The sequence below is a fragment of the Balaenoptera borealis genome, assembly GCF_965194805.1.
Source record: "Balaenoptera borealis genome assembly, chromosome: 4".
Classification (NCBI taxonomy): domain Eukaryota; kingdom Metazoa; phylum Chordata; class Mammalia; order Artiodactyla; family Balaenopteridae; genus Balaenoptera; species Balaenoptera borealis.
The window spans coordinates 9,946,076-9,962,720 of record NC_138861.1 but is presented as its reverse complement, the minus strand read 5'-3'; the positions used below and the strand labels follow the sequence as shown (position 1 = coordinate 9,962,720).

Genomic DNA, 16,645 nt, shown 5'->3' with positions numbered 1-16,645 from the left:
TTCAAGCCCTTGCTCAGGCCTTCCCCTCCGTGAGAAATGCCTTTTCACCCATCATAAGCTTCAGAAATCCCATCCATCCTTAATGCCATACGCTCCCCCCGCTACCCTGTTTTCCTCTTCATTTTCCCAGCAGTTGGTTCTACTCTCTTGTGGCAGGAAGCAAATTTGACCTTCTATTAGATTACTCGGGTAGATGACTTAATTCTTCTACTGAAAGCAAGCTACCCATTCTGCAAGTACAAGAAGAAACAGTTCTGGTTACGTTAAAACAGCAAATTTATTGCATAATATTGAACTATATGCACACACATAGAAAATAAACGTTTCATATAACTGTATATCTTTTTTTAATCTTGTATTATAAAGACTGAAAAACTACCAATTCAGCAATTGGAATAAGTTTTAAAAACAAAAAGCAAAAAATCTATAATCCTTCATTGAGATTTGATGCTGTCTCACGGTTCATAAATACTTCATTTTATATAAATAAGTCTTTTCTCTAGTGACTAGGAATTTAAAATTAGGCTGACATGGATTCTTTGCTCATGTAGAATTTTCTTATCCCAGGATGAAGAAGGTTGAGTGTGTCATGATTTTTGAAATACATGTATTTGCTTCAAACACAATCCCTCCTGAAATCCCACTGTAAACACACATTTCAAATGCAATAAACAAAAGTTCCATAATAAAGAATGTCCTTAAGTCTTAGCAGTTAGGGAAGAGGAAAAAAAAAAAATCTGAGTAGAAATTTTGCAATTTAAATAGAAAACTAAAATAGACTGCATGCATCCACTAGGAGGAGAGGAGAGGAAGGGACGTTAAGTCAGGTAACAAAGAATGGGATGAAGTGAAGAGAAAAGTAGGAGGGTGGGGAGGAGAGATGAAGTGGTAGAGACAGAAAGTGATAGGGAAAAGGATAAGAAATTTATTAGTTCTACTTTTCTGGGAGAAAATACTCCCTAGAAAATTAATGCAACCTGCTCCAAAAGCAAAATGATGCAAGAGGGGGAGGGCCTGTTACCTCATCTTGTTGTCAAAAGGGCTTGGCGGGGCCACCAGACAGAATTCGGCTCAGCTGAGAAGCCAAGCGGCTCTGCACCCCTTTGAGGAGGGCCGGGAATAGGCAGAGCCACAGGGAGATGGCCAGTCCTTCAAGAACTGTTTTTTTAGGCAAGGCAGGTTTATGAAAGGCTCCCATAAATTCGCAAGAGTTCCACCAAAGTCATGGACCCAGATTCAGCTTGTTGGGCTTGGGAATTTCTGAAGTAATCCTTTCCTTCTCAGTCCTTAGGGTTGGACGGCAACAAGCCAGGAGCATTTCCAAGGCTGCAGAGAAAGGAGATGTTCTGCATGTGCAGGTGAGAAAGGACAGGTCAGTCAAATCATTCTTGCAGAGGAATGAGAAGTTAGGAAGACAAGGAAGCGTCATGAGGAAAGATCAGGGCTGAGAGAGACATCTGGGGGATGCAAGTTTAAAAATCCACTGCCCTTTTATCCAGCAGAGTACAACATAGTCACAAGTGCACAGAACAATGGGGAACTGGGTTTAGAGACAAAATCGCTTCCCAGACAAGGGCCAGTTTTTCACCCCATTCCTAACCCCTGATTTTTCAAAAAGGTCACTGCTTACCACCCCAGAAATGCATCAACCGGGTTCAGGATTCAAAAGTTCCAACCCACTTATACAATTAAAAAAACCAGAACTCACTCCCCATGATTTTCTGTATGGGCCTCAACGTGGACGTGGAGGAAGGAAGGGGAATCTGAGGCAAGCTGGGGAGCCTCAGGCCAAACTGAACCCCTCGTAGTTGTCAAGGGCCTGGGTCAGCCGTGCACACAGGACCTCTTTGCTGCTGTACTTGGGGAGGTCCAGAAGGTTGTAGCAGGTGTGGGCCACGGGCAAGTACTCCTCCCCGCTGGCTGTGGGCTGGATGACGATCTGCAGGCTGGCCATGCCGTAGATGGGGATGCGGTCGCTGCCTGTCAGGAACACTGCGGACGAAGAGAACGGGAAACACCAGCTAGGTAAATGGGGAGCGGCTCTCTGCGGCCCAGGGGGGAACAGAAGGGACGGGGTGACACCCTGTGGCTCATGCGAGAAGTACAACCACTTTTGTGTGCCAATATGTGTTGTATTAATGAATGCTCACTTATAAAGCAAGAGATTGCCTTTCAAACCCTGTGTTTTGGTTTTATATGGATAAAAAGTCTATACTTTTCATTGGCTAATTTCAGCCCCTAATTCTACACTGACACAAAGCATCCATCCAATGGAAAGATGCTCAAAAATGCCCCCAAATAAAAAGATGGCCTCAGTGAAATGTATGGCCTCATAAATGTTACGAGCTTTCACAAAATCAAAGAGGAAGGCAACTGCTGACCTAGGAAAAGAGCTGACCTCAGAAACCAGGAAGAAGACTACAGTCCATGGGGCCTCAGGGTCTTCTCTCCCCTCAAGTGTCTGTGCTTATTGGACCCCCTTGGCTGGTGAACTTCCATTTGGGGTCTGTTCGCTTGCCTTTCCCTGTCTCTCCATTTTTCTTAAACCAGAAGATCTGACACTAACATTATATGAGACATTTCCCTCTTGCGACACACTTGTGACTTGGAGGGAAAAGACAGACCAACCCAGCTGTCTTTTCCTGTTCTCCAGCACTAGATAACCTTCTTTGTTGAACTGCTGGAAAATTAACTATCGATACAATGACATCATTAGTTAAGGAGCACTTTCAAATAACCCGTCACTACCTGAGGCTACGATACATAAACATTCTTGCCAAATCTGTAAAGTTAATAAAAATTTACGAAAGTCTAATGGTCTCTGAACAGAAAAGCATCTTCTTTTAAGGAAATCCCCGGACCAAGGGCAAGCGCCTCTTGATCGTCACAGCTCCACGACACCCACTGGCAAATCTTATCCTGTCATTTTGACTCATATGCCACTATTCCTCAAGGGCCCATGTAACTGGGCAGAGGGGAAGCGGGGATCTTTTTAGGAATTCTTTTGTAAGAGCTCCGCTTCCTCTCATCCTTACTCCATGGGAGCAGTAGAATCTGGGGGTAAATCTTGCATTAATACTAATATATGCTCATTCTTAAAAAGCAAAAGAGACTGCCTTTCAAACTCTGTTTTTTTCATTTTATATTGATAAAAATGTTATGCTATTCAATGGCTAATTTATGACTGATTACTCAATGATGCAAAGATTTCTACTGTTTTTAAAAGGGTTAATTTGTTCATGTAAACTAGACTTCATTCTCCTTTCCAAATGTACTACCGTTCTCAAATGTCATCCAGCCCGTCACAAAGGACCATTTATGTATGGTTCCATTTATATGAAATGTCCAGAACAGGCGAATCCTAGAGACAGAGCAGACTGGTAAGGGGGGGGAGGCTGGGAGGAAATGGGGAAAGATTGCTAATGGGTACAGTGTTTCTTCTCGGGGTAGTGAACGTGTTCTAAAATTAATTGATAGTTTCACAACTCTGAATATAGTAAAAACCACGGAACGGTACACTTTGAATGGCTGAATTGTAACAGTATGTGTGTGTGAATTAAATCTCAATAAAGCTATTATAAATCACATCTCCCCAGTTACATCTGCAGTAGACACTAATATTTTCAAAAGGCTAGAAAGATAACGGAGGTTAATCCAAACAATTCGATTTCGTCAATGTAATACTTAAAGGAATCACCTTCGTATAAAATAACTAGTATTTTTAGAGCAATTAAAAATCAGTGACATGCTTTTCTTCCTTTCATGCCACCCACCCCGTTACACAACAAATAAGGATTAACAACCTCTGCTGCGCCTCAGATATCACTAAGACAAAAAATGTAAACATACTTCCTTACTTACCCTTTACGATTTAAAAGAGTTGAACTTCACCACGGAGTATACCATCCTGTACCATACGCAAAACTGAAATGGGGACAAACACCATACTGATATTACTTACAGAGAAACTTCTTCTTCTTTTCCAATGGGAACTCATGAAATGTTTCCCAGAATAGTTTCACAGTGGGATGTGTAGCTGAGTAATCACCCTTGTAGATGGCAGTCTGCCCAAAAAAAGACAAAAAGAACAAAATGATCTTCCAGAAGGATATGACAAGTGGACGTCTGCACACCATTTGCACTGGAGAGTAAGAAATAGCCACTGAGATGCAGGAGGCCTCCGAGTCCTACTTGACCGGGGGAATACTTAAGAAAGCGACCAGGTTCTGGGCAGTGTGCCCGGCCGGGGCCGCTCCCTCGGGGGTGACAGACGGCACCTTGCCGGCTTACCTCCTCCAGCTCTTCCCAGCTGTAGCTGCTGCTCCCCACCATCATGGCCCTCAGCTCTGGAGGCTGGAAGAGCTCAAGCACTTTGCCACCGCACACCTTTAGGAAGCCGCTGGAGAAGGCTGTGTACCACTCATGCACTGAGATTTGGAAGATGTAATTCACATAAGCATCCACAAATTCCTGCCTGCCGGGAGACCAAAGAAATAGAGTACGTTTAGCCCAAAGTCTGGTAGAATTTATCACGTTCCCCTTCTAACTGAGGCTGAGAGAGATGAACAATCTCATCAAATGCTCTCACCAGCAGGCACCCTACAGCATCTTGCAGGTTCCCACCCAGCCCTAGGATTCCACCAAGGGGGTCTCGGGTCATCTGGGGGCAGGGGAGGCAAGAAGGAAGGGGAGGGGGCCAGGTGGGTGGAACCATACTACTGACTTTATTTTACCTGAGATGTTCCAGTTTTCATCTTGTTTATGGTCCTACATAATTTAGTTAAGAAAAAAAAATAAGACTTTCTGCTTAAAAGAAAAAGTCTAAGATAATGGTTCTAGACTACTTCCTTTCTCTTCAAAAATGAATAAAGCTAAACCCATCTGACATTTGTATCCTCCCCTCCTTTAAAAGGTAATTTCCTAACACCTTACTCTAAATCCCTTAATCACCTCTGGAAAGAACTGTCTTAATACAATGGCTCCATCTCACTAAGGATCAGTCAAATGCTAATTATGACAATAGCTTCTGCAAGCCTGACTCAAAGCAAGCTGGCTTCCTGGGCTGCTTACTGTAGATAAGGAGTTGGTTTTCTGGGCAGGTTTCTGCAGGTTACAGGTCAGAGTTCTGGTTTGTTTTGTTTTTGTTTTGGCGGTTTGTGATTTTTTTTTTTTTTACCCATTTTTTAAAAAATTTAAGTGTAGTTAATTTTGAATGTTGTGTTAGTTTCAGGTGTACAGCAAAGTGATTCAGTTATATATGTACGATATATATATGATATATATATATTCTTTTTCAGATTCTTTTCCATTATAGGTTATTACAAGATATATCAATAGAATATAGTTCCCCGTGCTATACAGTAGGTCCTTGTTGTTTATCTATTTTATATATAGTAGTGTGTATATGTTAATCCCAAACTCCTAATGTATCCCTCCCACCCTCCCCTTTGGTAACCGTAAATTTGTTTTCTATGCCTGTGAGTCTATTTCTGTTTTATAAATAAGTTCATTTACATCATTTTTTTGGTTAGATTCCAAATACAAGTGATATCATATGATATTTGTCTTTCTCTGTCAGAGTTCCCTTTTGATATATGGTCTGGCCATTGTCTGTATGTATATTCCGTCTCTGACTAGTGGGAATGTAATCTGTGCACTGAGGCATAAACATCTGGGAGAAGGAGTTGCCAATATCTGGAAAAGTTGAAAATGTAAATACCCTTTAACCCAGCTACTCTACTACCAGCTGGTGCCCCAGAGAGACTCCTCACATGTGTGCACAAGAAGACAAGTACAGGGCTTCCCTGGTGGCGCAGTGGTTGAGAATCCGCCTGCCAATGCAGGGGACACGGGTTCGAGCCCTGGTCTGGGAAGATCCCACATGCCGCGGAGCAACTGGGCCCGTGAGCCACAACTACTGAGCCTGCGCGTCTGGAGCCTGTGCTCCGCAACAAGAGAGGCCGCGATAATGAGAGGCCCGCGCATCGCGATGAAGAGTGGCCCCCGCTTGCCGCAACCAGAGAAAGCCCTCGCACAGAAATGAAGACCCAACACAGCCAAAAATAAATAAATAAATAAATTAATTAATTAATTAATTAAAAAAAAAAGACAAGTACAGGGGCGTTTGCTGCAGCGTTCTCTTGCAATACAGAAGATTGCGAGAAACAAAACTACATATCCATTAATATGAGAATGGACAGAGAAAAGACAGTAAAGTCATATGATGGAAACCATAAAAGCATAGCACTTTATGGAATTTCTGTCCAAAGGAATAGAATCTCAAGAACAATGCTGAGTAAAAACCAAGTTTTTGAATGTTAAGTACAATATAACAGCACTTATATAAGTTGTTTTTTTAACACTTAAAACATTAACTATAAGAGACAGTGGCTCTGCCACTTACGGCTTGTGACCCTTGGGCAAGTTATTTAATCTCTCTGTGCCTCACCCTTTTCATCTGTAAAATGGGGAGAATGAGAGTACATAATTTATGGGACTGTTACTAAAATTAAATGAGTTAATACATATAAAGTTCTTAGAACTGAGGCCGCCTTGTAAATGTTAGTGATTATTACATTGTTTATGGCTATGAGATTTTGTGTATGAGTATGAAATTATGTATAGGACATATATATAAAATGTGTGTATTTAATAAAAGCATTATGTAAAAACATCTTTGTCTTATTACATATACTATAAAAATATAAAAACAGGAAAGAATATGCATAAAATTCATAAGAGTTTTGTCTATGTAGGAAAGGAGGGTGAGAGGAGAGGAATAGGATTAAGGGGATGTACAGAAAGAATTTCAATGGCTTCAGTAATTCTTTTTTTAAAAAAACCTAAAGCAAATAACTATCTGTTTAAACTTTGATCATAGATACACAGAAGTCTGTCATATTAGTTTAGTGCTTTTGTGTATTTACATTTTTTTTTCTAAAAATTAAAAAAATCAGACACTTTGAAGACAGACACTTTCCACGTGTCCTCTGTAATATATATACTACACTTCACAAAACTACAATCTGAACATTTTGGGTTTCCTCCAGGCAGATCTGGTCACCAATAATTAACCAATCTACACAGACAACTAACTGTAGTATGAGCCCTGACAGTTTGGGGTTTTTTTTCCTTCCTTTGTAATGCAAGTGCTCTGATTGTGCAAGCATCCACTTGGAAGACGGCTAATGGAGAATAAACACGTTCCAGCCACACAACCAGACTACGTAAAGAGGCAGGGTGCCTCTCGCCACTGGAGTTCCTTTGAGAGATTCTCGGTTGATTTTGATAACTGACCGTTCGGGCCACTCGCTTTTTTTCTCTTCCCACGCATTAAATTCCTGCTCTTATGTTTTAAATTTACGAAGAGTGAGCCTGTGAAACCCTAGGGCTCCACCGTCAACCCCCCAAAACAGAAGAACCCCAGACTCTCACTCCCACTCTCTTGCTTTCTCTCCACCACCCTTGACCCAACCTTACTGTGTGGCCCCGGTGTGCCATGTAATTTCCAGGTCTAGTAAGTAATATACCTTTATTTTTTTTTTCAAAGCGTCCTGATGGATATTTCTGAAGGGCATCTTGCAATCGTATCAGAACCACAAGGACTGGTCCAATCACAACACTGGTTGTCGACAGGCTGAGACCAGCATAAAACAATAACCAACAGGCAATGTAATATGCTGGATAGTGGGGTAGACAGGGGTTCCAGTCCAGGGTCTGCCATGTCCTGTATCTAAGCCTCTCTTTTCTCATCTTTAAAATGGGGTAAATGTTCAGTTTTAAAAATAAAAGCCACCAATGTAAAAAAGATTATTGTACATCTTAACTATAGATGCTGAAAGTTCTCACAATGCAGACAATATACTGCTTTCCTGAAACCCATCAGACAAAGCCTGCAAAACAAAGCATGTTGCCCGCCGTCCAGTTCTACAAGGATCAAGTCATAAGGCGCTGCCATCCCTGACCTACGGTACACACTGAAAGGAATTCAGGATGAAAAACAGGATGACACATTCTGTGTTTTTTGGTGCCTAGACAGTTAAGAGGCATATTAGGAAGCATTTCAATGACACCAGATTCTTGCATCCTCCCATACACAGATAAGCACTAAAATCATTAACTTGAGATATCTGAGGGTTTTTTTGTGATTAGCAGTAATCTTTTACCAAGATGTATGTTTGACTATATGTATTTCCCAGCCAAAACAATTCGCATATATTGGCTCTTTCCCTACCTCTTCGGAGCAGTTCCTCAGAGCTATCTGAGAGGCTACAGTCCTCAGTAAGGCCCCTGAAGAAACCCCAAAATCCCAGCTCTCATGTTGTGCATCTTCATTTCAGTCAAGAGTTTTGGCAACCATGAACGGACCCAGAGCAGACTTTTCTCCTTCACCTGAACTCTCCAAGGATCTGGACCTTGGTACCAGCAAGGGCCCTTGTGCCTCCCTGGAGAGTCCAGACAAATTTGGCTGAGTCTCTCCTGGTCTCGGATCTCCTGTCTTGGTTGACAATCCTGAGTTTTATTCAGTAGTGGGTAAGACTTTTCCTTTGTAAGATACTGAGAAAGTGTTCAGTTGTAAGATTCTGAGAAAGTGCCCAGCTGAGAGAGAATAGGAAGATTCTGTTCATTTGAAAGACACTGGGAAGGTTCAGACTGGGTGATTAGGTAGGAGGCTGACCTGATGTGTTTCCTCAAATCATCTACCTTAACAGGATTTGTTAGAATAAAAGTGAAGATACCGTAGGAGAGCTTTCAGCTCCACAGATAAGAGACAGAGCTCCTCCCGGCCTGGTTACAGCTTTCTTGGGCAACTGAGGCATTTATGGGAGACCCGGTGGTTACAGCTTTCTCGGGCAACTGAGGCATTTATGGGAGAGGTGGCGGAAGGCCTCACAAGTGCAGCAGGTCCCTAGGGAAAGCCACTCCTTAGACACTCATTCAGCCAGGGGCGCACATACAAGAAATGGGCCATTCAGTGCTCAGGGCCCCCAGAGCATTTTCAGGCTGCCAGTAAGAGAAACCCAGACACGTAAAAGAGCTAAAACGACTCTAGGGTGACACCTAGAAGAATTAAGCTCACAAGCCGCACATCGGCCCACCACAGTTTTCAGCAGTGATTTTATTCTGACAAACCAATTTTAAAATGAGAAATAGAGTCTCTCAAACAGAAGAAAAGGGGATGTCAGATAACCCCTGACCAATACCCCAGACAGGTTTACCTATCATACAGAACTTGTACTTGCAAGTACTTACTTACTTCAGAATTAAGGAAATCCTCCCTGAAATGGCCAAGATGGGGCTCTTTTTTTGGCATTCCCAAACTGGTTTTTGCATAAGCAGTTAGAGCAAGGCAGCTTGATAAAACATCTTTCAAAATTCTGACCCTAGGGGCACGAAGTCCTTCTAGGAGGAGCTTGCATTTCTCTCCTTGCATCTTTGAGATACAAATGTTCTACCAGAGCTCTCAAGAACTCTTATCTTACTCTTATTTAGACCATCTCTAATTCCTGGGACTGACGGAAAAAAGGGAAAAAAGAGGCCTTTTAAACCCAAGCGAGTAAACTTAACTTATTCCAACTGTTATTTATAAACTAGTAAGTTTTATATTGTAATACCCGATTCATGACTAAGTTTTAAAATGAAGCTATGAGATCTCTGATTACATCTGTCTATATGTCTGTGTGTGTGTTATAGATATATGTCTTTACTTCTGAATAGTATTGCCAAAATTAATTTGTCAATGAGTTCTACTTAATTGGCTTAAAGGAAATTAAGCACTTATATACAGTCTCAGAAATATAAAAGAAACTAACCCAAATGAATTTCAGGTTCACATGATCTGGGAAATATTCAGTATTAAATTAATATTCGGTACTAAACTTAGTTTAAGTTTGCTGGTTTAATTAATACAGACTCTTTAGAGTCACCGACATTCATTATAATACTTTTATTGTACCTAGGTTTATTAAAAGTCAACTAAGATCTTATTTCTATTACAAAATTTGTCAGTAAGAAAAATAACTTGGTATGATGAAATTTTTATAATTAAATGTAAATGAGATAAGAGTTTTTAGGTGAACCCTTTAGGGATAATTATGTTTTATGGTATGTCTACTTAAAAATAGTTTCTCCAAATATTTGGTTACTTGAAACTTTAGAGTTTTGCTAAATTAGGTTAAATGATGGAAGTTTACTGAATATCTAGATCATTCCAAAATAAAATAATATACTGAAACATTAATTACTAAACATAGGCTTCCTTTTACAGAGAAAAGAAGATATTCAGGACTATTAATAAATATGTTTGGTGCCACACAGAGACATTCTCTATAAGAGAGCACATGTTTTTTAGAAATTATAAACAGTATTCATAAGTTTGTCAATCTACAGGATGCTAACAAAGGAAAGTTTAAAATTGTTTACTTCTTAGTTTTCACTAGAAATTAAGGTTCTTAAGAGTTGAGGGCTTCCCTGGTGGCGCAGTGGTTGAGAATCTGCCTGCCATTGCAGGGGACACGGGTTCGAGCCCTGGTCTGGGAGGATCCCACATGCCGTGGAGCAACTGGGCCCGTGAGCCACAACTACTGAGCCTGCGCGTCTGGAGCCTGTGCTCCGCAACAAGAGAGGCCGCGATAGTGAGAGGCCTGCGCACCACGATGAAGAGTAGCCCCCGCTCGCCGCAACTAGAGAAAGCCCTCGCACAGAAACGAAGACCCAAACCCAGCCAAAAATAAATAAATTAATTTTTTTAAAAAAAGTTGAGAATTCTAGTTAGTATGTGTGATTAAAATTACTAAAATTAGTACGGGAAACATCTTTGTATGCAAGAAAAAAACAAGGTATAAGGAATGAAAATGCATTTTGTTAAGGAAAAAGAAAGTAATTTTGTCCTCAAGAGAGGTTAAAAAGAGGGGAAGAGAAAAAGGAGTATGGAGGTTCCTTAAAAAATCTAAAAATAGAGTTACCATATGATCCAGCAACCCCACTCCTGGGCACATATCCGGAGAAAACCATAATTCAAAAAGATACATGCACCCCAATGTTCACTGCAGCACTATTTACAATAGCCAGGACATGGAAGCAACCTAAATGTCCATTGACAGAGGAATGGATAAGGAAGATGTGGTACATATATACAATGGAATATTACTCAGCCATTAAAAAGAAGAAAAAATGCCATTTGCTGCCACATGGATGGACCTAGAGATTGTCATACTGAGTGAAGTAAGTCAGACACAGAAAGAAAACTATCATATGATATCGCTTATAAGTGGAATCTAAAAAATGGTACAAATGAACTTATTTACAAACCAGAAATTGAGTCACAGATGTAGAAAACAAACTTATGGTAACCAGGGGTGAAAGGGGGAAAGGATAAATTGGGAGATTGGGATTGACATAAACATACTACTGTATATATCGATAAAATAGATAACTAATAAGGACCTACTGTATAGCACAGGGAACTCTACTCAATACTCTGTAATGACCTATATGGGAAAAGAATCTAAGAAAGAGTGGATATATGTATAACTGATTCACTTTGCTGTACAGCAGAAACTAACACAACACTGTAAATCAACTACACTCTAATAAAAATGTTTAAAAGAGAGAGAAAAAGGAAAAGTATAAGGAAAAAAATCTAAAGGTAAAAAAGGAAGTGATATCAATAGAATGATGTGGAAAAGAAATGCTGAGAAAAGAGTTTTGTGCATGGTCTGGACTGGCTAAGATTAGAATAAACTTAATTGAGTAAATGAATTATAATGTTAATGGTAAGATGGTGAAAAACTAGCAGTTGGTTCTCTGTTAAGGAGACAAAGTTTTCTTGGAATATTTATATGATTTTGATAACCAATTGTGAAGTTTTGTTTTTTTTTTTTTTTTTTTTACTTTTTAAGTACTCGGTTGTAACTTTCTATATTTGCCTTTGAAATCTTTTATTGTCACTATGGTTAAGTGAATAAGTATTGTTTCACAGTGACCTATAATCCTATTTGACCAAGTGTTTTAAAAACTCTTGATAACTTTGACAAACTTCCTCAAATCAAATTCTAAATGAAGTTCTTTTGACCTCTAGCTATCTTTGGGATGCTTCAGAAGGCCCCTGAAACATCTCAAAGAGAAATTTTTTTTTTTTTAACATCTTTATTGGAGTATAATTGCTTTACAATGGTGTGTTAGTTTCTGCTTTATAACAAAGTGAATCAGTTATACATATACGTATGTTCCCATATCTCTCAAAGAGAAATATTAAACTAATTAGGCTTATTTGATATGTTAAATTACATGGCTAGCATTATCAAATAAGTAGTGATAAACCTTCTTAGGTTATACTGTATGGGTAAATGTTATTAATATAAATATTCTAAAAATTATATGAAATTTCTAAAATTTACATATGTCCTGGTATAATGTTGTCATAATTCTAGTTATTTTAATATTGTAAATATATTTAATATGGTGGACTTTATAATTTCATTATTTTAATATTTTAATCTTGTTTAATATCTAAATTTTAATATTTAATATTGTAATAGTGTACAAAAATAACCAAATTTCTTTGACAAATGCATTGTAATCAGGTCTTTAACTGTGCCTTTTTAAGTCTTTTGTCATTTACATACAGTTATTGTTTTACTCTGATGCTTTTACAAAAATGCTTCATCTCCAAGAAGATTCATAGAAAGGACTTTTTGACAAGCACAGGTTTATGGTAACTTTCAGATCATACTGCTTAACTGGGTAAGAAATTAAAGAATTCTAATGGAAAACCTGATGGCTTCATAAAACTGTTAACAGAAGATCAAGAATTAATAACATGGGACTGAACGAACTGATGAGGATGATTATAATTTTTATGACTCTGAAAAATTTGATTCTTTTTAATGTTTTATTTTTGCAGATTTGAGAAAACTTTTGCTCTTTCCTCTTAAGCTAACTATAATTCATAGCAACTTGGTAAATTATACCTTTGTAAGCGGAACTGAAACATTTATCTTTTCTCTCTGATTCCTCCAGAATTTGGAAACTCTTAGTATTCTTATTCTCTGGCAATATTATTATTTGCATAAATTCAATAAGAATCTGTTCTCCTTATAACAGGGATATAACAGGAGATAACTGGAAACATTGGCTGCATTAATGACTTTGGATGGAATGTCATATTTGAGACTATGCAAAAATCAGATATGAGCAGACAGCTTTAAAGAACTGAGGTGGACTTCATGGAGCCATAAAGCCTCTTGGAAAAACAACCTAGCACTTTGCTTACAGGATCCCCGGAAGCCTTATCAGGTGAATAAGGGAGGCCACTTCCTGGCAGGTGCATGGATCTCAAGGTATTCTGTGGACCTTAAGAAGAGAGGAACCCACCCAAATCTGTGGATATTGCAGGCAGAATCTGATGCCAAGTCCTTGGCATGGCTTTTCTGGCCTTGAGAGACCTTTTAAAAGTTCAGCCTGAGATTCCTTATGAAAAGTTCCAGCAAAACGAATTTCAGAGAGCCTATGTGATCTTAATTTGGCTATGTTTGGCAGAAATGAGGGTGATTTTAGAGAGGAAAAAAATTGTTTCAGTAGATATTAATTTCTAGTGTTATTAACTGTCTTTGTGATTTGTACTTACTGCCTGAGACTCAACTTCCTACATGGCTCCTTGTTACTATGTTGCATTGTTGTAAGATTTCATTGAACTATATTACAAAGGACATTCTAAATTTGTTTCTGAAGCTTATCACAGTAATCTATCTTTGAATAAAGACAGATGCCCCATGACCTGCAACCAAGAGATAACATACTGGAAAGACATCATTTAAAGGACTCTCTCCAACCTAGATGAAAGGACCCTTATCAAGTACCCATAACTAGCTCATGCACGGTGAAACTAAACGGAACTGATTCTTGGATTCATATTTCCCTCTGAAGAAGGGGCCCTGCACCAGACTGGTCTATAGAGAGGACTGCTGGCCTCAAAATCACCTTAAAACAATGCTCAGAGGAGAAACTACACCCACAGGACAAGAAGACAATATCAGAAGTAGACAGCTATACTAATATGCTATACTAATATGCCAGACCAGACCCATATGATCATTTATAGTATTTTCTTGATTTCTTGGGCTTTTGCACATGAATCAAATGTTTTCTATCATGGCACAATCCTATACAAATTTCAAAAATCAATCTGATATTTGGGTTTGTGGTCACTTATCTACATCCAGTACTTCAGGTTTACCTTGGTGGACTTCTTATCTCCAAGGCTCTAACTGGATGGCCCTCAGAAAATTTATTTTAGAAGAAAGAAGTTGTAGGGCCACTATTGATATTACTACATGGGAACCCCTCACTTGGCCAATCAATCATACTTTTTATGGCCCTGGCCATAAACATGAATTCTCTTTTAAAGTTACTCAAGCTCAATCAGAGCAATGAGCTAAATTTCAGTCAAAGAACAGAACTTCCCAATTATTTGAAGGGACCCTCCCTCAGTTACGGGATGGATTTATACGGCTAACACTGGGCTATGGTCATTTAAGTTTAAGGGCCCCCCTATGTTGGGAACACTTAAATCACATTAAAGATAATGAGCCAAATAACACTAGAAAATTAGGCTGAATGAATGCCTTATGAAAAATGCCAACAAATCATTTCCCTTACAGATAGCAATTGGTATGCAAGAGACTGGGTCAGGTGACCAGGAATAGTGGGTTGCACCTAATGGAATTCAATAGCTTTGTGGCACCAATTTCTGGCCCTGGCTTCTGCCAGAATGGATAGGAAGATGTATTCTAGGATTCCCTTGGGCTCAAGGCCGTAAGTGTTCCAATTTAGATATGACTCCAGCAAATTTACAATGTATACAAGGCTGACAGATCTAGAGATCTGTATTTCACTGGTATGACAATTTAACAGCTATTTTTGTGCCTTCAGTAGGACTGGAAGATGTAATCACCCACATCAAAGCCTTGACAAAATTCACCCAATAGGCCTTAAATGATAGTAATCAGGCTATAAGCCTACTGAATTCTGAGATCTCTATGATGAGAAAAAGCAGTATTACAAAACACATGGCCCTTGATATCTTTACAACATCTCAAAGAGACAGGCACCTATGCCATAATTCAAACTGAATGCTGCATTTTCATACCAGATGAATTCTCTAAAGTTACACATTTAAAGACTCACATGAAGAATCTGATTTCTGCCTTAAGTGATCCACTTCCTTGTCTTGGTGATCTTTTAAGGAGCTGGTTTGGTTCTGGAAGCTCATGCTCAAATCTCTACTTATGATCTTATTAATGTTACTAGCTATGTTACTTACATCCTGTACAAGATTGTTGTTTCTTGCATTACCCAATGTGTAACAAGGTCCTGGACAAAACTAATGACGGCTCAACATCTTGAGGCAATTCATCACATATAAAGCCCTATACAAATTTAACTGTAATGGTGCAAATCTAGATATGGGAAAAGGAACAAGGGAAAATATTTCCTATATCTTAATAGCCTGGTAAGACAAATGATCCAGAGAATTTTTAAGTTATTAACAGGGCCTAATCCAGAGATAGCACATTGAGTGGCCTATCAATGACATCCTCGCCTGACCTAGGAATGAGCCTTCTTAGTGCTGTGGGACAAATTGGTCACGAAATGCCTCCCAAAACTTGGTTAAACTTATGATCAAAAGGGAGGGAGTTGTAAAACAAAGAATGTTGCCCGCCACCCAGTTCTACAAGGATCAAGTCATCTGCTACTGCCGTCCCTGACCTATAGTGCACACTGAAAGGAATTCAGGACAAAAAACAAAATGAGGCATTCTGTGTTTTGAATATATGGGCCCCTAGATAGTTAAGATACATATCTAAGGAAGAATTTCAATGACCCCAGATTCTTGCACCTTCCCATATATAGATGAGCAATTTTTTTGTGTAATTAGCAGTAATCTTTTACCAAGCTGTATGCTTGACTACGTGTATCTCCCAGCCAAAAAATTCATATATCCTGGCTCCTCCCCTACTTCTTTAGAGCAATTTCTCAGAGTTATCTGAGAAGCTGTCTCCAGGGCTAGTGTCCTCAGTAAGGTCCCTGAATAAAACTGAAACTCACAGCTCTCATGCAGTGCATTTTTTAATTCTGTCAACAGTCAATAACATTTTCCTGGTACAACTGCCTAAGAAGAGCACCATCAGCATGAATTTTTTTATTATAGCCTGTGATGGTTAATTTTACGTGTCAATCTGGCTAGGCTATGGTGCCCAGTTGTTTGGTCAAACCTCACTCAAGATGTTGCTGGGAAGGAATTTTTTAGATGTGATTAACTTTTAAATCAGTAGACTTTGAGTAAAGCAGATTAGTCTTCCTAATGTGGGTGGCCTCATCCAGTCAGTTGAAAGCTTTGAAAGACTAAGGTCCTCCAAAGAAGGAATTTGGCCTCCAGACTGCATTCTCACTCAAGACGGCAACATCAATTCCTGCCAGAATTTTCAGCCTGCCATCCTGCTCTGAAGACTTCTGACTGGCAAGCCCCACAGCTGCACAGACAGATTCCTTAAAATCAATCTTCCTCGTGTGTGTGTGTGTGTGTGTGTGTGTGTGTGTGTGTGTTATTGGTTCTGTTTGTCTGGAGAACCCTAAGACACATTTA

General features: G+C 39.4%; 1 protein-coding gene across 6 annotated transcripts in view; it reads right to left on the bottom strand.

The window, feature by feature from the left end:
* Positions 1-258: 258 nt before the first annotated feature.
* HERC3 (HECT and RLD domain containing E3 ubiquitin protein ligase 3) overlaps positions 259-16,645 on the bottom strand; it is a 153,558-nt gene continuing 137,171 nt past the window's right edge. For all 6 annotated transcript variants that reach the window (XM_082391621.1, XM_082391624.1, XM_082391625.1 and 3 more), the window contains 3 exons: positions 4,291-4,474; positions 3,962-4,064; positions 259-1,992 (listed from right to left, as the gene is read on the bottom strand). In XM_082391621.1, the coding sequence (XP_082247747.1) occupies positions 1,784-1,992; positions 3,962-4,064; positions 4,291-4,474 (496 nt within the window). In that variant the 3' untranslated portion in view covers positions 259-1,783. The remainder of the gene's footprint in view (positions 1,993-3,961; positions 4,065-4,290; positions 4,475-16,645) is intronic.